General features: G+C 37.8%; 1 protein-coding gene across 1 annotated transcript in view; it reads left to right on the forward strand.

Annotated features, from left to right (window-relative positions):
* Positions 1-22,247, forward strand: part of HIP1 (huntingtin interacting protein 1) — a 2,554,439-nt gene that overhangs the window by 2,293,051 nt on the left and 239,141 nt on the right. Inside the window, exon 28 of the mRNA XM_044054110.1 lies at positions 13,225-13,348. Within this exon, the coding sequence (XP_043910045.1) occupies positions 13,225-13,348 (124 nt within the window). The remainder of the gene's footprint in view (positions 1-13,224; positions 13,349-22,247) is intronic.

A 22,247-nucleotide genomic window follows, 5' to 3' on the forward strand; every position in this document is an offset into this window, starting at 1 on the left:
GGGGACTCTAAAGCCTGTGCCCTACTTCATGTCATTAATGTTCGGAAAAATACTCCGGAGAAGGGAAGAGGAGGGAGAAAGCTAATTTTTTTTCTTAATAGTACTACTTAAATAGGGCATGATTTTCTTTGCATGTTCTAAAGTATTTTTTTCAGTTATTTTTAAGTGTAATTGGATACAAATTTAAATAAGTGCTCTTGTTTTTTTTCTTTTTCTTTTTTCCTTTCTCCCTTCTTCTTTCTCCATGTTTAGTTTTAAGAAATGTAAGCACTATAATGTAAAATGTAAAACGGTTTTGTGTCTGGTTCTCATGTCTCTAGCAAACAATCTGATAAAGGAAAATGGCTTGGAAAAATGTTTTCTGAAAGCATTCAAGTGTTTTTCCATCTGAGAGAGGTATAAAGATAAGAAAAAAAACAGACATCACTTAATAAAACCACAGGCTGCAGAATGCTTCTTAGCATGGATAACTTTTCTTTCAGGTTAGCTTGAGCCTGTGTGTGTGGCTGTCAGTTTGGAACATTTGTTCCTGTTAGGGGGGTAAAACTTCAATATTTGAAGATGTACATAGTTTTGTGTGTTGTTATTAAGTTAATAGCTTTTAGGGGGTATTGGGTGTGTTTGTGTATTTTTGTTTGAGGCTTTTCAGTAAAAAAAGTTTGGTAAGATGTGACATAGGTTCAACTGGAGATGACAGGAAACAACTGTATAAAAGATTAACCTGCAAAGCAGTACATGCATGCAAAACAATAGCTGGAACTAGACATTTAACAAAAAAATCTATTATCAGTAAAATGTGGGAATAATTTCTCAAGAATATGATGCTTTCTGTAATGTCTTTAAACATTAATGATCTCACAGATAAATACAAAAAGGAAAGAGTAGTGAACTATATTAAAAAATATAGAGTGCAAATAGTTATGTTACAGGAGGCTGACTTGGAAATAACGTGTATCTTTGATAAAAAAAGGTTTTCAGAATGGTTATTAAGCAGAATACCTGGGGTAAAGGAAGAGAGTACTTATATTAATTGCAAGAGGAGCTCCAGTAGTAATAGAAGAGGATAAAAAGACAGTAATGGTAGATTTTGTAGTACTAAGGGGCTGTTGGCAAAAGAGGAGTATTACACTGACATGTATTTATATTTCACTAAAAACTGCTGTGATGGAGCTTAAGAAAATTCTGGGAGAAATGAGTAGCTTTCAGCAAGCAATATTAGTTGTAGCTGGGGACTGGAATTTGATTTGCAACAGTGAAGATGTGTCGGAGGGCCCAGAAGGGAAAATATAGCAAAGGACGGTAGATTTTTCAAGAAATATATGAAAATATTTGGCATGGAAGATGTTAATTCAGTACTAGGAGTTTAGAATAAATTTACATATTACCCAAGATACAAAAACTGGGCTAGGTTAGACAAAATTTACATTTCATAGGAACATGTGCATTTGATTGAAGGTCTTGATACATACCAAATAACTATTTCAGCTCATACGCCAATAATAACTAAAATAAAAATAGAGGGTAATGAAATAAAAAGGAGACACAATTGCTTTCATACCTGTCTGTTGAAGAGAGAGACATTTAAGGACTGGATGGTAGAAATTATTCAGGCGCTATTAAGGAAGATAGAAATTTCTTCTGAAAATATAGCTGGGGAGTGGATGAAATTAAATTGGAGTTTAAAAAGTGGGTGGAAATAAAAGAAAGGGAGATATGGTTAAGAAGTAACAAGAATAATTTAGAAGGACTGATAAATCTTAAAGAAGAAAAGCTTCTCAGAAGGATTTACTTTTGCAATAGCTGAGAGATCACAACCACAAAGATGTGGTGGGCAGAAAGATAGGTGTTTTTGTAACATCAGTTCCCCACTTTAAACTTGAACTTTAAGGAGTCATTTGCATGTTGTATACCCCATGGAATTTCATTACAGGATGTTTAAGGTATTACACAGTGAAAATTCTATCTCGGCTGGGTTTTTCTTATAGTTGAGAACAAAAAAACAGCTTGAACTATCTACTAAAAAGTCAGAAGGAAAAAATGTATATAGAAACAGACAGCAAAAAAACAAAACAAGGATAGTAAAGAAAAGAAGACAGATGTCTTAAAAAGAAATCAGGTGGGGGGGGTCAATGGTGGGCAAATATGACCCACTAAGAAAAGTCAGTGCAAAAGTCTCACTGAAATGTTAACTTATTCTGTAACATTACTATATTTTCATTGAATTTTCTTTCACTACACCAATCCTAAAAACAAAAACTTAGATTTTCCCTATTCTGGAATTAAAGTACAGTCGTTTAAGTAAAACTTATCATTACAATAGATGTTCGAATAATCACTGCTGCAGTAGCCTTAGTATATGGGTAGATTACCCTATTACCCTAGCTGTACATTTGCAAGGTGGAATGAGAAGAGTCCAGCGCCCCCTGTGAATGGTCCTAGCAAAGCTTGATCTGGGTCTAGAGAAGGAATCAAGCTAATAGTGCTTTTTAAAAGTATATACAGGAGACCAAGTAGCAGCTTCTAGAATACTTCTAGAATTCAACCCTTTCCAAACAGTCATAAATGAAGCCAAGGCCCTGGTAGAGTGGGCCTGGACCCTGCCTGGAATAGTTTTGTTATGGTGCAAATAATGAAAGGTAATAGCTTTAGACAGCCATGTGGAAATATTCTGTTTTGACAAAGGTTGTCCCTTCCTACCTTCTCAAGAAATGAACAATTGATGCAAAGATCTTAAAGATTTAGTTCTGTTAAGAGAGTACCTGAGCTGTCTGTGGATATGCAGTGTATGAAGTATCCTTTCTTTTTCATTTTTAGGTTCGGGAAAGAAAACAGAGAGATGGATAGTTTGATTTAAAGTAAACTTGGTTACCACTTTAGGCATATATGAAGAATTAGTTCATAGGTTCATAGGTTCATACTAGGCTATCTGCCCTAGGGCATTTATAAGCCTAGGCAGAGTGTGTTTGGCTTTCGCCACCCATTTTAAATTCATTTTGCTATGCCCTATTTCGAGGTTAGTATACTGTGCCTCTGTCTAACAGTGACACAGAAGTGATACCCAGGGTAAACCTACTATCTCCCATCCACTCATCAAGATTCCTCTTGAAGAGAGTCAATGAGGGACTCTGCCTAACCTGGACTGGGATTTTATTCCACAGTGAAGGGAGCCTCTGGGTTATGAATCTGTCCCTCCAGCATGTCCTATTTATTTCAGTGCTGAGGTTCAAGTCTCTCGAGCGCGTAGCTCGATGGGATTTGGATTTTCTGAGGTGCAGCATGTCCATTAATTCCGGGTTGGACATGGCTTTATACATCAGGCACAGATCTCCTCTGAGCAGGCGGTATGCCACTGAGTAGAGTTGGAGTTTCTTTAACCGGGCAGCATATGGCATCTGTTTGAGCCCTTTGATCCTCTTGGTGAGGTACTTTTGGGGTCTTTCCAGTTGCTGCAGGTGTCTAGTAAGGTACATCCCAAAAGGGGCATTGTACTCAATTATGGGCCTGATGAGGGATGAGTAAAGAGGCAATATGACCTCCCCCGATCTAGATGTGAATCCCTTCATGATTAGGTGGGCTATATAAAATGTTTTTCTAACCACTTTGGCCACATGGTTGTCAAATGAGAGATTGCTATCAACTTGGGTCCCCAGGTCCCTAATTACTTCTTCTGTACTTAATGGATTACCACCTATGTGGTAATTTGTGGTCACTTTGTTTTTGCCAAAGGGGATGACTATACACTTTTTGGCGTTTAGCTTGAGGCCATGGCTCTGGCACCAGTTGTCTATTTCTATGAAGCCCTTTTGGAGGATGCTTGTGTCGGCTGGAGTGTCGATTATGGCGCTCAGTTTGCAGTCATTTGCAAACTTGGTCAGCCACAGTCCTTCCATGTTGGCCTATACCTCCGAGAAATATATACTGAGCAAGAGAGGTCCCAGGACTGAGCCTTGTGGGACGCCACTTATAACTGGTTTGGAGTCTGACATGGCTCCAGCAATTCTAACCATGTGGGTTCTGTCCTTGAGCCAGTTTGCAACCCATCTAGTGACATAGGGGTTTATATTTAAGCTGGTGAGCTTATCTATAATGCCCGAGTGGGGTATTGTATCGAAGGCTTTTGTGAGGTCCAGGTAGACTGTGTGGACCACCTTCCCCTCGTCAATGGCCTTAGTGACTGTTTCAAAGAAATCAACTAGGTTTAAGAGGCAGGATCTGCCCTTAACAAAGCCAAACTGGGTCGGATCCAGTGTCTGTAGGTCCCCAATATCTTTATTTATGAGGTCCATGATGATCCTTTCCATAGCTTTGCAGACCAAGCTAGTCAGGCTTATGGGGCGATAGTTTTCAGAATCCGTTGAGGCACCACCTTTGTGGAGAGGGACCACTGTTGCTGTACGCCACTCTTTGGGTACATATCCTGTAGTAAGGCTGAGATTGAACAGTAGTTTTATGTTTGGGTTTAGCTCTTCTTGGAGTTCATGTAGGACGCAGCCCGGGACACCGTCTGGTCCCATTGATGCTGTGTTTTTTTACTTTGGAGAGGGCAGCTCTTACCTGAGCATCTGAGATGTCAGGGGGGCAGCACTCTGCTGAGATAGATATTTGCCCTTTTGGTGGGGAGGAGGGAGAGAAGTTTGCGCTGAACCTGTCAGCTTAGATGTTGGTCTCAAAGTAACCCTGTTCTTATGGAAAATCAGATAGGATTGACCCACTATAAGAGCTTGCAACTAGGATACCCTTCTTGCAGAGATCAGAACAGTTAGTAAAACTGTTTTCTATGTTAAAAACCTCAAGTCAACCAGATTAGCTGGTTCAAGTGGAGCAATTGTTAACTTCTGTATCACAAAATATAATATCCCAGGGAGGGTGTCTAGTTTTCTTGGAGGCCTCTTACACAAAATCCATTTTAAGAACATTTTGACATGAGACCACATTGAAAAGGAAGGATGCATGGGCAGATATGCTGAAATGACTGATAAATGAAACTTGAGGAATAAGAAGGCCATAGGATAGTAACTCACACAAATATTGTAGAAACAGAGAACAACTATTCTTGAATAGGTGCTAGTTATATTGTTGGCACCAACTAGAAAACCTTTTCCACGTGCTAATAAATGGTTTTCTATTAGCAAGCTTTCTTGTTTCCATTATTATCTGCTGCATGTCTTCAGTAAACTGGTGCCTAAAAGGAATTAAGACCCTATCGTCCAGTCAGTTGAAGTTAATTCAGGTTGGGATATATCAAACACCACTGTTCTTGTCGGAGTAGACACAGTCTGTTAGGAAGCCTGTGGTAATTGCCCATGGCCATTTTCAAAAGAAAGGAGAACCAAAGCTGCCTGGGGCAGAAGGGAGTCACCACAATGATCTTGAGGAGAATGGATATTAGTGGAAAGAGTGGAAAAGCACACGGGATCATTCCTGTCCAAAGAAAAGAAAAGGCATATATTTTTCAGGTCTTCTTGTATAGAGTCCTGGAACATAATCTTACCAGTTGATTGTTGAGAGAGGAGGCAGCAAAGTGGTCTAGTTGAGGAACTCTCCACAGATGGGTCAGATCTTTAAAGAACCCCCTGATCAATTTTCCATTCTTGAGGGTCTGTCCTGATTCTGCTCAGCTTGTCTGCCATACAATATTTTTTTAAAGCTGTAGAGTGAGTTTGTGTATTGCAGCTATATCAAAAGCTAACATGGCTAGTTTTCAAAGGGAATCACTGCTTAGTCACATGACTGTGATACTATCTGTAACCACTTGAAGAGGTCCAAGGGACCAAAGTTGGTTCAGAGAGTTGAATGCCTTCATTTGGGCAAGCATGTTCTTGTTATTTATGTGTTTGCAACTGTCCTTGGTGTGCTACCACCCTTGCATTTTGATCCCTTCTGAAACTGCTCCACAAGCAAAATCTGAAGCATACATGATGACTGTTTTGGAGCAGGGAGGAAGAAGGAGAGACCTGAATTTAAGAATATTTGTTGTCTCCACCAAAACATTTTTTTTCTAACAAACCCCAGCACTGGGACCTGAAAAGCTAAAGGGTGTTGATGCTGGGACCACAGAGATTTCAGATACCACTTTGTCTTTCTCATGTGGAGTCTTGCCAGGGGTATCATGAGAATCATACAAGCCATGAGACACAAACTCCTGAGGTATTCCCTTAACAGTGACAGAAGTCTGAGAGGAAAACATTAGAAATAGATCTAGATAAAGATCTAATTTTTTCCTGTGGAAGAAAAGCTCTTTAAACTGAGGCATCCAGTTAACATTCTATGAGGATGATCCAGTGTGAAGGAGTCAAGAAAGACACTTGAATATTCTCTTGTAATCCCTCCTTGTGTAAGAGATCTCTCACCCGAGAGAGTTAGTTTCCTGAAACTTTGAAAAAGAGACTGCAAAGATACAAACGTCATCTAAATATTGGAAAGTGTAGATACCCTGCAACCTGCAATAGGTTATAACTGGAAGTAATCACATTGTGAACACTCCAGGTTCAGACAATTATACAAAGGATAAGGCAGAGATAGATAACATGATCCAGAGGTGCAAGACCTTAGGAAACATCTGAAGTCTAGATGAAAAGGGATATGATGAAAATAATCTTTTGTCTGGTGTTGCCAGGAAACCTAAAAGAGGAAAAAAGACAAACAGATAATCACATGGAAAAGTATTCTCAGCACATGAAACTTTGTCTCCTGCTGTGAGCTATCAATCACAGCAGCAAATAGCTCAAATTTGCCACTTTGACAGATATGAAGGAAAGGTGGCTGGGGGGAGGGGAGATGAGTTTAAGGACTATAACTCAGGCATAACAAAAGAATGAAAATTTGACACTTTAGAAAACAAAAGAAGTAAGCGGCACTGAGAATACTGTTCTATGTGATTATCCCTTTTTGTCTTTTATGTAGTCATTAAAAAGCAAAAAAAAAATGGTAATTAAACCTGGCTGACTAAAACAAAGCAGAGTATATGTGAAAACACATGTAAACTCAATGCACTGACAGGAGTTTATGGGCTATGATGTAATTTTTTAAAGCTAAACACTGCAATGTGGGATACCTAAAGATAGACTAAAAAATCAAAATGCAGGACCACATGTGGGCAGACTGTGTATTTAGATTTAAAAATATAAAAAGTATATAGAGTCCAAAAGTGGTGTTCAAATGTAGGAAACATCAAGACATGATGAAATAAACATGTTTTTTTCAGTCTGAGTGCAGTTCTCCTTCAATACAAGTTCTCCTCTTTTCCTTTGCCCCAGGTATTCCTCTGAGTAACCATCCTGAAAACCTTTCTTTATCAAATTCCCATTCAGTTCTTTCCAAGTGTGTCTCTTGTAGCATAGCTCTCACTCTAGCATTTATATTAATGTCACTCTCGCAATTATTTTAATGTTCTCTTAGACATGTACCTCTAGTAGTGATGTATTATCTCTCTGTTTGGACTAATAGTATTGTTGTGTCCATTCTATTTACTTGAGTTACATCTATCTGTTTTGACTTTTATTTTCCATGCAAACTTTGTAATATGCTATATACTTTTTGTATTTGACTATAAATTTTGTCTGAAATTTTTCTTTGCTAAATGTGCCATAAGCTACATACTGTTTTGTTTTTTTTTTTTCTTGTGGAGCTTTTCTCCTCAAGCCTCCACTGAAAATGGACTTGTGTCCAATAGACTATCCCGGTTAACAAATGTAAAACACATAAATAAAATAAATATTTGCACTCTACATTTTTACTATAGTTCAGTACTCTTTCTTTTTTTTGTATTTAGCTATGAGAACATTCACATTTAAAAAATTTACAAAAAGTTATTATTCCCACATTTTATGTATAACAGCTTTTTTGTTAAATGTCTAGTTCCAGCTTTTGTGTTACATGCATGTACTGTTTGGCAGGTTATCCTTTTATGCAGGTGTTTTCTTATCAACTCCATATGAAGCCTGTGTCACATCTTACAAAACTTTGTTTTATTGGAAACCAATCAGACACAAAATTATCAAGCATATATCTGTTTGCTAGAAACAAGCCTTATAATATTCAGTATTCTTTTTCATTTAATTGCTTTCTCTCAAAACATGTTACTAGATTAAGCTAAGCATCATTCCCTTATGCAAGAATGAGAAAAAGCACACTAATTTTTAGTTTTGTCTTGCTCTTTTAATCAGATTTTTCTTCTTTTTTTATACATTGCAGTGCCTGCATTTCTTAAAACGGAGCAGGAAGAAAGAGAGAAGGGAGAAGAAGAAAAAAACAGGGGCACCTATTTGTATTAGTATCCCCATTACACTTAACTGAGAAAACTTTTACTTTAAAGCATACAAAGAAAATCATGCCTTATTAAAATAGTACCTTTAAGAAATAAAATTGTTTTACTTAGTTAATTTTTTCCTTGCTGTTCCCCTCTCCTGAGTATTTTTCTGAACATTAATGATATGAAGTAGGGCATACATACACTCCTGATGTAGTCCTAGCTACTGAAACCTGGTTAAAAGAAGACGTAAAGGATAATGAGATTACTCCCCAAGATATAGTATACTCAGGCATGTTAGACAAAACAAGTGAGCAGGTGGTGTAGCAATCATCTATAAAAATTCCCTATCTATTACCTTACTTTCACGGGAAATGCCCGAACTAAACAATGCTGAATAACTAATAGCACTCCTAAAAATCAGCAACAGGAAAACTATATGTTTAACAGCCATTTATATACCACCAGGGAATAATATCGACACTGCTGATATATCCTCTATTGGATATCCCAACAAATCAACCATGAAACTATAATAATCGGCGACTTAACTATAGACTGGCAGTTCATAAATTCCACTACCCCCACTGAGTCCATAAAGTTGTGCAACTTCAGGCAATTAATAACCGCACCCATTAGAATCAATAAAACTACAGGGAGATGTTCAACATTAGATTGGATTCTTACAAACAAACTGACCTGACAAAAGTAGGCTGCCTCTCACATAGCTTAAGTGACTGGTTTACAATCAAAATGTGAAATGGCACTTACATGAAACTGGGATGGTCGAATGCGTGTTTTCCAATTTCCGTAATGCTGATCTGGAAATGTTCAAATCCTCCTTAGCGAATGGTTTTGTGCATTCGCCAGTGTGGGATCAATTTTCTGATAACAGATCGCACTACAGTGGTAATCGGGACATTTACCCTTTTCTTCACTGTAGAGTGATCTTGGAGTTGTATATATAATATGCAGGGAGTGTTGCAAAAACATTACCGGTAACACAGAATTTCGACCTTGGAACTTACAGTGTTCGAATGTTGATTCCATGGTTATCATTTCCAACATTCTGGTAATTTTGCGTTACCAAATTCAGATTACAAATTTGATCAAAAAGTGGAAAATTGTTTTTATTTTCCACATTTTGATAGTAAACCTAAGTGACCACATACCAACTTATGCAGTTAGAACTCGCCATAACCTAGATAAACATATTGTCTATAATCAAATATGAAATGCAACCAATTTCAGCAAAGATATTTTCAATGAAACACTAAAAAATATAAGTGGGATGTACTTAGAACAATGCCTCTAGATACTGCTGTAGAACACTTTAATAATGCAGTCTTACAGACCTTTAAATAATCTAGCACTAGTACGTAATAAGAGTAAAGTCCAACCCTGCACCATGGCTGACAAAGGAAATAAAAAAAAAATTGTAAAAATGAAAAACTGGTATAAAAATAGAACTCAAAATACCTTCCAGCAATTTAGACATCTTAGAAATCTTGCAAAACTCCATGTCAAACAGGATAAGCAAATGTACTATGCCAACCTACAAGACAATCCTATAAACAACCCAAAACTTTTTTGGTCATCACTAAATAAACTACTCCACCCTGGCAAGACCACTAATCTCTCTCGAAAAACAGACAATATGACAGACTCTATTACCACACAGTTTAATTCTTACATTATACAATCAATATTATCTTTCTTAGACACTAACACATCTTACCCCCTCACTCTACCCCTGCCCAATCAAAGCCACCCACAGCTCTTCAGTTTTAGTCCAGTACCTACGTCACACGTAAAGAAGTTGCTCCTTAAACTAAAAACTTCTCCTGTAGCTGTAGCCCAACTACCATCACACTACCTAAAAATGGCTACAGAAGTCATAGGCTTCCCTGTGTCCATACTAAATTAATAGGTCCATAGCAGAAAGATACGTCCCATCACTGTAGAAAAATTCCTACATCATACTGTTGCACAGAGGTGGCACATCTACAGAGTTTAATAACTACAGACTGATGGAGATTCTCTCCCCCTGTCTAATATGTGCAGCTTCAACAATAAATAAGCTCCAAGACATTACCCAAAAATCTTTCTCCTCTGTAGAAACCTGGCTCAAAGAATCAAGTATCCTACTCAACCCCAGGAAAACTATGTTAATGCTTTTCACCTCAAAACATTGTCGAAATCAAAAGCAATCTTTTACCATAAAGTAAGCAAATAATACTGTCATCAAAACTGTAACTCACAGTAAACTTCTAGGCATTATAATAGATGTCAGTCTCAAATATGACCACCGTGTATTGTACACCATTAAATCTACACACCAGAAACTAAAAACTCTTACCACACCTTTTTACTGCCAACTCTCTTATATGCTGTTCCAGTGCTACCAAACGTAAACAGTACTCAAAGAAAGAAACTTAACTTCTGCTACAATAAAATAGCTACATTTGCCACCAGTATCCCTCATAGGACCTGCCATTGTCTTAGCTTAAAGCAGTTAATCTGGCTTGAACTGTACAACTGTCCTAACATAGTCACAGCTGACTACAGCACATAAGCTCATTCAGTAACCAGAAAAATGTCCTGCACTACAAAACGTATTACTACTCTACTGTCCAGTAAGAGACCTCCATTCTTGTAACAAATTCTTTTTACTTACAAATAAGCCAAATAATGTTGCAGGAGGACTCCTTCTACTCCCAGTGCATTGCTAAACTCTGGAATAGTATCTGCATGCAAATAAAACTGTCTGACAAACTCAGTAGTTTTAAACCACTGCTTTAACAACATCTTAACTAATCCTATGCATACTCATCACAGGATTAAAACTTTTTTCACTGTATACAATACTATCCAACTACTCTCTTTAAACATAATATTGTCAACCTGTTACTGAAAAGACAAAATTTTTATACGTAACTGCTGCCTGTACAATCCACTATGTTGCACTTGTGCTTTCTGTTTAGCAACTACCACATCTGTAAAATCTTACAATATATATGTAGGAATGTAACTACTGTTTGTGTATAAATGTAAGTACAAATATAACTACTGTTTGTGTATAAATGTTAATACAAATGTAACTGCTCAATGTTTGAATGGAACTTGGTATAATGCAATGTAAGCAATGGAGCTTTTTTCCCCGGGCCGCTGCTGAAAATGGGTTTTACCCAGTTGGACTTTCTCAGTAAACAAAGACAAATAAGTATATGCTTTAGAGTCCCCTACAAGTTTAGCAAAGTCCAGTATTTCCATGTTTTCTTGTTCTGTCATTTTAAACAAATATAATTATTGCTTTGTAATCCCACATTTGTCAGTTTCCAAGTTACTGGTTTTAATCCTGTTCATCTCCATATCCCAAATCCTAACTTTGCTTCATTTCCAATGTATTCTCGATTCTTCTAGCAGACTTGTATGTTTTTCTTTCCCTCAAGCATTTTCCATTGAAACATTGGAAAAGGTTTCACTGGCACAGTTTCTCTATGATCTTTATTACCAGAAGAACAAGAAGCAGAATCTCCTCCTGTTTCACAACTCACTTTTTGTTGGACAAACTTTTGTATTCTTCCTTTGCATGTACTTCATCAAAAATGGTTTTGTCCCTCTAGGGAAAATATTTTGAAAACAGCTGGGTACAGCAGTATGAATCTCACTCCTGCTTGTTGACATTCCCTGAATAATGGAATAAATTTACTCCTCTTCTGCCTGGTGTACAATGAATAGTCATTCTCCACAAACACTATTCTGCCTCCCACGTTTACTACTTTGTCCTTTTGTCACAGTTTTGGCAGAATCAACTCCTTCTGCTGATAAGATTAATCTTTACTATTAAAGGTCTGGGTTGCTTTCTCATAGCCAGGTTGGAGCGTACACACAATGTGCCCTTTCTATGAACAATTTCTGTTGTGGAATAAAAGCCCGGTTGTTTGTGCTTCCATAAAATTATTACAGTTTGTTCCTTCCAGCTTATCTGGTACAACAGAAAATTTCAAGTTTTCCTTGTGTGCTCTGTCCTCTAATTTTATTATTTTTTTAAACATCTCTTCTTGTGCAGTCTGATATTCAGTCAGCATTTTCTTCATTGAGACCTCCGAATTTTGCAGTTTTATCACCTTATCTGAATATCTGTTTCCTTCCTTTTTTCCAGCCTTTTATTGTTTTAGTTGATGTACTCCACCAGTCTTTTGTTCATTTTAATCAGGTCTGTGTGCAGTTGTTTTATACTTTTGTCTAGGTTACTGGAAGTCATGCCTGGAGCTTGCACTGCTTTTTGCTGAACAGCTGCAGTACTTTTCCCAGTCAGTGTTACTTTGTGACCTTTTGTAGCTGGTTTTCCTTCAGGTCCTCTATTTTTACTGGCATCCAGGCAGTGCTCTTACTAGCCAGTTGCTGAAAGTTACCCAGAAATTTACGTCCACTGGCTTTCTCTGCTAGGTTTCTGGTTTCACACTGGGAGAACTAGAATTAAGTTCTTATTCAATGTGCAGCCATCTTGGAAGTTCGTTTTTTATTGCAGCTTTTTTTCTCGGAGACTAGAAAAATATTAACTTGGTATCCAGTGGGAGAACTAAGAAATGTACAGATAAAGCCATGTTCATATGGTAAGGATATCAACACATTACTTGATTATGGGTATTATCTTAAAGTTGTAGACAAAAAATTATATCATTGCTTTTCTTTTGCCTTATATTTGTAGATCAGTTGGCTTAACAAGAGGCATTTTTAGTAATTTACGTTCCTTGTTCCTACCACTGATGTAAACTTGTGCTGAGTTGCAGTATAGTATATAATGGGAATGAATGAAGCAGGCAGAGACCAATTTTATCTACAACATTAACATCAAATTGCCTTGCTGTTAAAATTGTCACAACAGTTCTGTAATGGTTTAACATTTGAGCAGGCAGGGGCACTGATAACAGGAGAAGTTGCTGTAATAATAATTCTTGCCTTTTCTCTAGGTGAAAGCAGTTAAGAACAGTACCAATCTGGCAAAGCTTCAGCAGGCCTCCCGGAATGTAAATCAGGCTACTGCTAGTGTAGTGGCTTCCACAAAGTCTGGAAAATCCCAAATTGAGGAAAAAGGTAACTTCAATATATTTTCCTATTTTACTAGAGTTGTCACGTTTGAAGAAAGCACAGATGTTTTCTACACAGTTAAGGCTGTCTGCTGATTCTGTCCCCTATAGTAGACTTCTGGTGGTTGCAATTCTTTTAGTTTGCATTTTTTTCTTCTGTACTTTGCTTGATGGTGTCTTAATTGTGTTCATTGGTTTCCTCTTCCTGTGAAAAGAAACATTAAATGCTTGCAGCTAATGTCTAACGATTATTATTCTCAACTTTTTAATCTCATTTACTAAATATGAAGGATTATGATCAAGTATCCACTCATAACCACCTTATGTGTTCAGACCTGAATGACAAAAACTTGTATTGAGAACAAAACACAAGAGGTGAATATTGACGTCCATGTTGAGAACATACAAAGCTGGTTATGATAAGAGATCCAATCATAATATTTTGTAGTACAGGGAACTCGATATGCTAATGTACTACCAGTTAGAGAAAAAAATGTAGGAGCTTGAAGTGTTTTACTGGCTTTAAGAACCTTTGAAAACCAGTAAATCCCATAGCGCTTCCAAACAGACTGCAAGCAGAAACAAAGTGCCTTTCTGTAAAACTAATGGCTTTAAAAGTTGTTAGATACTTTGTTCTGCTGTAACCTGTAAAACTAAAGTTGCAGGCATTAGGGCTACTCAGCACTCCAAACCTTCCGGTGCTGCTACATCCTACAGTGGACTTCATTAGCCTCCCTCTCCAGACCTTTATTTTTGCACTTCAGCTACAGCATCAATATCTCAATTGTAATAAGTAGATTTGTTCTTTTTTCATTTTTAGTAAATCATGGAAGGTCTTTTTCTTCCTTTATTGCTATTTATTTATTGTTAATTGAGTGCCCTTGGATTCCTTTTTTATATTTAGAAATTGGTTGTCAGTCAAAATTATCCCTTTCTTCCCTCAAGCCTAGGCCCTTTTCTCTGAGTAAATATCTTTGACTATTTTTGAGTGTGTTTCTCCTGCATTTCTCCATTTCTCTGTTACTGGGAGATAAGGGCTGCTGCTTTTCAAATAAAGTGTTATTTTTCATTGAGAATCTGTCTTGTTTGTGGTTAACTTGCATTTTCACACCAAGGTCTTGCATGACATCTTTTCTTTGTAACTTGCAGTTTGTTGTGGCATCTTTTATATGGTCGGACACCTAATTACTTTCTGGGCTTTTAGCCATTTGTGACACAGAGTGAGGTTTCCAGCACTGTAGGTTAAAGATCTTGCCACAGAATGAACACATCACGTTTCTTTTATTTTAGGTGTAGGGTAAATGCCTAAACAGTGTGGTGTTTACGGTGATTTTAGTCCTACCATCCTTTAGCAAAGAAGGAGAGCATTTACACTTCTGTGTGTATCAAAAGGCCATTTCTGTCACTGAGTAACCTTGGCATAAATGGATTTTTATAGAAATAAACATTTTAAAATCATATCAAGAAAAGCAGAAGACAAGTGATGCTGGTAAGCTGTACTTCCAAAAAACAGTCCAATAACATAAAAACAAAGGAAGCAACAGGCCACGGTTATATATAAATAAAAAAAAATGTAATCCACAACAGACAACAAAAGGTGAATCACTTTCGTGGACCAAGCCACTTCATCAGTCTGTTGTGGATTAAATTGTTTTACTTTATATATAGCCATGGCCTGTTGCTGCCTTTGTTTTTATTTTATTTTAAAATCATAGTTTAAAACTGAATTTGGCCAATATAAAGTTTGGTTTAAAGGGTCTTTGCCTTCTTTGAATAATGTAGCAACTATAGCTTTCTTCCAAGATGCTGATGTTGTCCCTGCTTTTAAAATATTTTTTTCTTTTAAAACATTGTTAAACATACATTCCAGATATGTATCACTTTCTTCTTTTCCAGACTTCCACAGGAATATCCTCTGTTCCTGGAGTCTTTCCTGCTGATTGATTATAGTTCACAGTCTCCTCCTGTCTTAGCTATTATTTATTGAGCCTTATCTTCCTATAACCTCCGCATATTTAAATCTCCCATAAATATTTCCATTTTTGTCTTCTGTTGATTTTTTCCCATCCCCCTGCTTCTTACAGATTTTTATAGAATGTCTTAAATATCTCCAATACCCCTTTAGGGTCTGTGTTTAGTCTTAGGCTCCCTATGTTCGGCAACAACCCATTCTTTTGTCTGTTGTCTGTCATTGTGCTGATAGTTTTTATGCTCTGGGGTTGTTATCAAAAATACTTACTTAACTTCAGTCATTCTAAAGTCCTGTATATTATTCAAGTATTCCCTTATTTCCCTTTATCACTCACCAATTGCTCCTGTTCTTCTCCTGTACTTCCTATTACTTCTTTTCCATATCTTGTTCTCTCATTTCCACCTTATTTTTAAATTCTTTTTTCATTTTATCCCACTTCTCAGCTATCCCTTCAGAAGAAATTTGCATCTTCCCTAAAAACCTTTGAATTATTTCCAGTACCCATTCCTTAAAGTCTACTCTTTTTAATTGGTAAGTAGGAAAGTCCCAGTATGTCATTTTTACTTGACTTTTCTGCATCTTTGTCTTAGTCTTCATTGACATATGATCTGAAATAATTATTCAATATGTTTCAAAGCTTTTGATTAAATACCCATGCTCCTGTGAGATGTAATGTCTGTTCAGATGAACGCAGTTATTGTACCTTGATGAATAATATGTAAATTTTGTCTGAGTTTCTGCTAGAAATTTTGAGTTCTTGTTATATACTCAGAGGCATTTCATCGAACGTCTCTTCATCTACCATTAAATAACGAAAACACAAAACAGCAAATGGTCATATAAGCAATTTCTTTTCCTGGCAAAGAAATCGCTTGGCCACCTCTTTTACTTTGCCGTTTTCCCCACTGTAGTGCAATCTCGGAGTTGGTATATTTAGTTAGGGGAGGTATTTTTTGTAGTGATGTGTTTTTTTTGTTTAGGATAAGCAATTTCTTTCCCAGGAAAAGAAATCGCTTGTATGCATATTCGCTGTTTTGTGTTTTTGTGATTTACGTGTCGATGAAGCGGCATTCGCTGAAACACCTCTTCGAGTATCTAATTTAGACCCGAAATTTCACATCTCCTATCTGAAATATTTTCATATATTTTTTTAGACATGTACTCTCCTTTGTTGTATTTTCCCTTCTAAGTCCAACTGATACATCTTCAGTATTGTATATTAAGCTCCAGTCCCTACCCATGAATAATAATCCCTGCTGGAAGCCAGTTACCTCCCCCTGATTCTCTTAAGTTCCATAATATTAGTTTTAGGTAGACTGTAAATACATACTGTACCAGTGTTATCCTCCTCCTCCTCTGCCAGTAGTTCCTTATTACCACAGATCTGTCACTCTTGTCTTTCTTCTCCTACTATAATAGTATTGGAGCTCCTCACACAATCAGTATTATTACCTCCTTTTCTTTTATCCCTAATACTCTGAGTAACCTTTCTGAAATCCTTTCTTTGTAAAATTCACATGCTTATTTCTGTCCGTCTCTCCTGTAACATTTGCTTTTTGTATCCTACTCCTCATAATATTAATTCAGTTATCTCTGCTTCTTTTCTATACCTACAATGCATTTTACCTTCTATGAAGTGATTGATAAGGCTGTTATTCTGATAAGATTTTATTCTTTTCACATATTTTACATGACAGATTTTTTGAGTGTATTGTTTCCATTTTGCAACTTAAATGCATTAATGTTTGGCAAGCTGATTTTTTTATGTAAGTGCAAATTCTCCTCTCTATTAGGACCCATGTTTTCAATAAACACATTCAAGAAACAAAAAACAGCATTCATTATTATTTTAACTCCAACCGTTTTTAACTCCCAGCAAGCACAAACAAGTATATACACTGTTCAAAAAAGGGAAATTACTCACCCATATATGGGCAGGTGCCCCAAAAATACAGTTACACCCATAGGCTTTACTCATTCTAAAGTTAGGTTTAATCGTGCTGAAAATGCACCCCTAGACAATCCATTCTTGTCTTATCTCAACTTCCTCCTTAAATGTAACAAAACATCTTGCATAATTTCAGTTAACTGATTTTTAGCCTTAAGAAATAGTGCCCTGGCTATCATTAATTGAACAGAGTTTACATTGCTGTAGTATATATTGAAGATATTAATGATACTAGGAATGTATCTACTTAGACTCTCTTCATTGTTAGACTCCATTTATTTTTATTGAACTGCTTGTAGTGTCCCCTTTAAGTATTAGTTTATGTTTTCCCCATATTCTGAGTCTGTGGTTCAGTCAATTCTTGATTAATTGCCTGTGCTAGCAGTATATCTGTAACTGCAAAGTTCTGCTGTTAGATAATAAAGACCAGCTAATGGTTCTGCAGTTGCATGACATACAGTGGATATAAAAAGTGTACACACCCCTTTTAAAATGCCAGGTTTTTGTGATATTAACAAATGAGACCACAATAAATCATTTAAAAACTTTTCCCACCTTTAATGTGACCTATAATTTGTACAATTCAATTGAAAAATGAACAAATATGTTAGGGGAAAAATATAAAAAATAAAAAACGTACAATAAGCAGGTTGCATAAGTGTGCACACCCTTAAACTAATACTTTGTTGAAGCACCTTTTGATTTAATTGCAGCCTTCGGTCTTCTTGGGTAGGAGTCTATCAGCATGGCACATCTTGACTTGGCAATATTTGCCCACTCTTCCTTGAAAAATCTCTCCAAATCTGTCAGATTGCAAGGGCATCTCTTGTGCACAGCCCTCTTCAGGTAACCCCATGGATGTTCTACTGGATTAAGGTCTGGCTCTGGCTGGGCCATTCCAAAACTTTAATTTTCTTCTGGTGAAGCCATTGTTTTGTTGATTTGGATATATTCTTGGGGTCATTCTCATGTTGAAAGGTGAAATTCCTCTTCATCTTCAGCTTTCTAGCAGATGCCTGAAGGTTTTGGGCAAAAAGTGACTGATATTTGGAACTGTTCATAATTCCCTCCACCTTGACTAAAGCCCCAGTTCCAGCTGAAGTAAAGCAACCCCAAAGCATGATACTGCCACCACCATGCTTCACTGTGGGGATGGTGCTCTTTTGGTGATGCGAAATGTTATTTTTGCGCCAAACGTACCTTTTGGAATTGTGACCAGAAAGTTCAGCCTTGGACTCATCAGACCATAACACATTTTCCCACACGCTTTTGGGAGACTTGATGTATTGTTTTGCAGATTTTAGCTGGATGTTTTTCTGTGTGAGGAAAGGCTTTTGTCTTGCAACAATACCCCGTAGGCCAGACATGTGGAGAATACGAGAGATTGTTGTCACATGTAGTACACAACCAGTACCTGCCAGAAGTTCCTGCAGCTCCTTCAGTGCTGCTGTAGGTCTCTTGGCAGCCTCTGTGACCAGTTTTCATCTTGTCTTTTCATCAATTGTGGAGGGACATCCAGCTCTTTGCAGTGTCACTGTTGTCCCATATTTTCTCCACTTTTTGATGACTGTCTTCACAGTGTTCTATGGTATATCCAGTGCTGTGGAAATTTTTTTGAACCCATCTCCTGACTGATACCTTTCAGCAATGAGATACCTTTGATACTTTATATGCTCTCTGTGAACCATGCTGTAGCAGGCAACTGAGTACATGTCAGGAAACTCCTACTAGGACAGCTGAACTTTATTTGGGGTTAATCAGAGTCTCTTTAATTGATGGCAGGTGTGTACCCAAGAAGACTGAATGCTGTAATTAAAGCAAAAGGTGCTTCAGCAAAGTTTTAGTTTAAGGGTGTGCACACTTATGCAACCAGCTTATTGTACTTTAAAAATTTTTTTTTTTCGCCTAACACATTTGTTTGTTTTTCATTTGAATTGTACAGGTTATAGGTAATATTAAATGTGGGAAAAGTTTTGAAATGATTTATTGTGGTCTCATTTTTTTATATCACAAAAAAATGCCATTTTAACAGGAGTGTGTACACTTTTTATATCCACTGTAGCTCATCTTAAATGCTAGAAAGCTATTATTTTGCATGCTTGTATTGTGCATTTCTTATATGCATAATTCCAGGAGAACCACCTTAATTTAATATACACACATGATTAGTTAATTGTAACCTCTTAACAGACCCAGATCACATTATACTGCTTGTATTTAGCCTTTATATTGTTAAAGTATAAATCCCAGATTCATTGCAGTTGGGGGAAAAAGTACTTTCTTATTTTAACATCACTAGCATTAACAGCAGTCACTGATAAGACCCCCTCACCTCACATGTAAGGTGCCACTGGCTACTTTACAGTGTAAGATGCACTTAACTTCAAGAAGTTTATTGTACACATATTGCTAAGAAAAAAAGAGTGTTTTTACTTAGAGTTAACAACTTCAGATGTTCATCATTCTCATTGCTGCAGTAGCCTATGGGTTGTATCCTGCCAAGGATACAGCACCCGTCCAGCTTCCAATTCTGGCTGCTCCTATTCTAATCCTTTTTGGAGGGAAATATAAAAGCTGACAGAGTGACTAAAAAAAAATCTTCAGGACTTCCTTGTCCCTAAGTGTCAAAAAAAAGGGAAATTCCTCCTGAACCCAAAAAAAAAAAAAAGAGTGACACTAACACCAATAGGAACAACAATAGCATGTACAGCAGGGGGGATATGTGGGTGCAGCTACTGAAACAGTGAAGAATTCAATCACCTGCTGTTATGGATAAGTTTGGCTTACACAACTGTAGTTTCCTCCATTATACTTCTAAACATTAATGACAAAGTTGGAGTTATATTTTAAAGTCAGTCCTTTAATTCCTAATCTTTTTTCTCCACTTGGAGAAGCGTTGTTCCCATATTCATCCAATTGCATTTTTTAGAAATGATACTTTAGAGATCATCCATTTATTTCCTATTTTCACATTCTTGCTGCTTCATCTCAACCACCCATGACCCATCTCTGATTCACGCCCAAGGTGCTCTTGATTTTTCCTATTGGCCCCTGAGCTTTTTTCTGTCACAGTCATTTTTGTTTGGAACCATGGAAAAGGTTTCACTGGCAGTCTCTATATGCTTTGTTACTGTCTGAAGAATGAGAAGCAGAGATCCTTTAGATGTGCTTGACTCATTTTGTGGGGCTAAACTTTATTTCCTCCTTAGACAGCTCTGCATAATCCTCCAGTAAAAAAAATAGTCTGAAGACAACTGGACACTGAAGCCTGAAACTAGCACCTGCCTCTTGGCATTCCCTGATTGCTGGGATAAACTTGCTTCTTTTCTGCCTGATACACAGTGAAAAATAATTTTCCACAAAAACGGTGCTGTCTCCAGTTTTTATTACTTTTTTTTTCTTTTTGCCTCAGTTTTGTGAAGAGCAACTGTTTCTGCTGGTATGATTACATTTTAGTATTATATAAGTCTTAGCTACTTTGGGGTATACACATGATGTGCCCTTTCAATTAACAAATCTTGCTGTGGAGCACCACTACTGTTGCTTATTTCTACTTACTTAAAATTAATACAGGCTGTCCCTGACAGTTTCTCTGGTGTAGCAGAAAATGTCAGGTTTTCTCTACACACACTGCAATATTTTGAAACATCTCTTCTTGAAAAGTTTCATATTAAGTCAAACTTCTTCATTTTAGCCTCCAGTTTTTGTACTTTTATCAGCTCGTCTGAATACCTAGTTAAATCTTCTATTTTCCAGCCTTTTGTTATTTGACTGATGTCCTTCAAGGATGCATCTGCAGTCATCACATATGGGTTGTCCTGCCTCAGGTAGCCCTTTGGTCGGCCGGATTCCAAAGTCTGGGTCTGGCGTCGGCTGATGTCGCCCTTTCCCCGACGTCAGAGCGCCTGGGGTATAAAAGCGTCAGCCGATGCCATCTTCCTCAGTCTTTCTTGCCGCATGGTGCCTGAAGCAGAAGCAGTTCACAAGTGCCGGTCAGCCAGCTCCTGTAATTCAGCTACCGAAGCCTTCAAAAGCTAAGTACCCCGTTGGGGACTCTTTCTTGCCTCAGCCGATGTCAGATAAAGTTAATAATTGCTTAACTTGTGGGAAACAAATACCTCATAAGGATTTCCACTCTTACTGCCTCCCCTGCCTAGGCCCAGACCACGACGTCTCGGCCTGTTCAGCCTGTGCTTCCTTCAACCGACGCACTCTTAGACGTCGGGCGGAGTTTGCAGAGGAATTTTTTGGGGCTAGTTTCTCATACAATATGCCGTCGTAGACTCCGACTTCACATTTAACAAAGAAACGGAAGGACAAGGACCGACACACGTGGGCCACGGTTTCGGCTGAAACCACAGCCAGGCCTACCGTGAGTGTCTCGGCTGAAACCGAGTCCTTGGTACTTCCGACCCCCGAAACCGCTCAACCGACAACCTCGGCCCCGGAGGCCCCTGCTGAGTCGGTTATTGAATTTCATTTAGAAACTGGTGTCTTGGAAACTTCCGACACCATTCCTCTAGACAAAACTACACCAGCACGTGGTGCAGCCAGGCCTCCTGCATCCATGTCCATAAAGGCATTCACCAGGGCTAAAGCTGCTAAACACACAAAAGCTATGCCTCCCAGGGTTATTCCTCAGGGACCCACTACAAGTTCACAGATTCTAACCTTAGCAGAGGACCTTATTTCCTTAATTAGGGGCTCTCAACCCCATCCGGACAGGGGCTCTCAACCTCCTCTAGACAAAAGGCCCAGGGTTGAGCCCTCTGATCCCCACTCCTCAGAGAAGGCCTCTGATGGCTCTGCTCTCTCGGACTACCAGGAGGAGGCTTTTTCGGCCTACGAGGATTCTGATGCAGAGGAATCTATCCCCTCGGCCTCCCCTCCTGAAGAACTATCCTTCGGGGAGACCCTTCACACTATGAGAGAGCATTTCAAATGGCAGGGCCAGGAATTCTCTGATTCCAGGAAAAGATTAAGAAC

The sequence above is a fragment of the Protopterus annectens genome, chromosome 13.part0 (assembly GCF_019279795.1).
Source record: "Protopterus annectens isolate FY-2018-M chromosome 13.part0, PAN1.0, whole genome shotgun sequence".
NCBI classification, from domain to species: Eukaryota; Metazoa; Chordata; order Ceratodontiformes; family Protopteridae; genus Protopterus; species Protopterus annectens.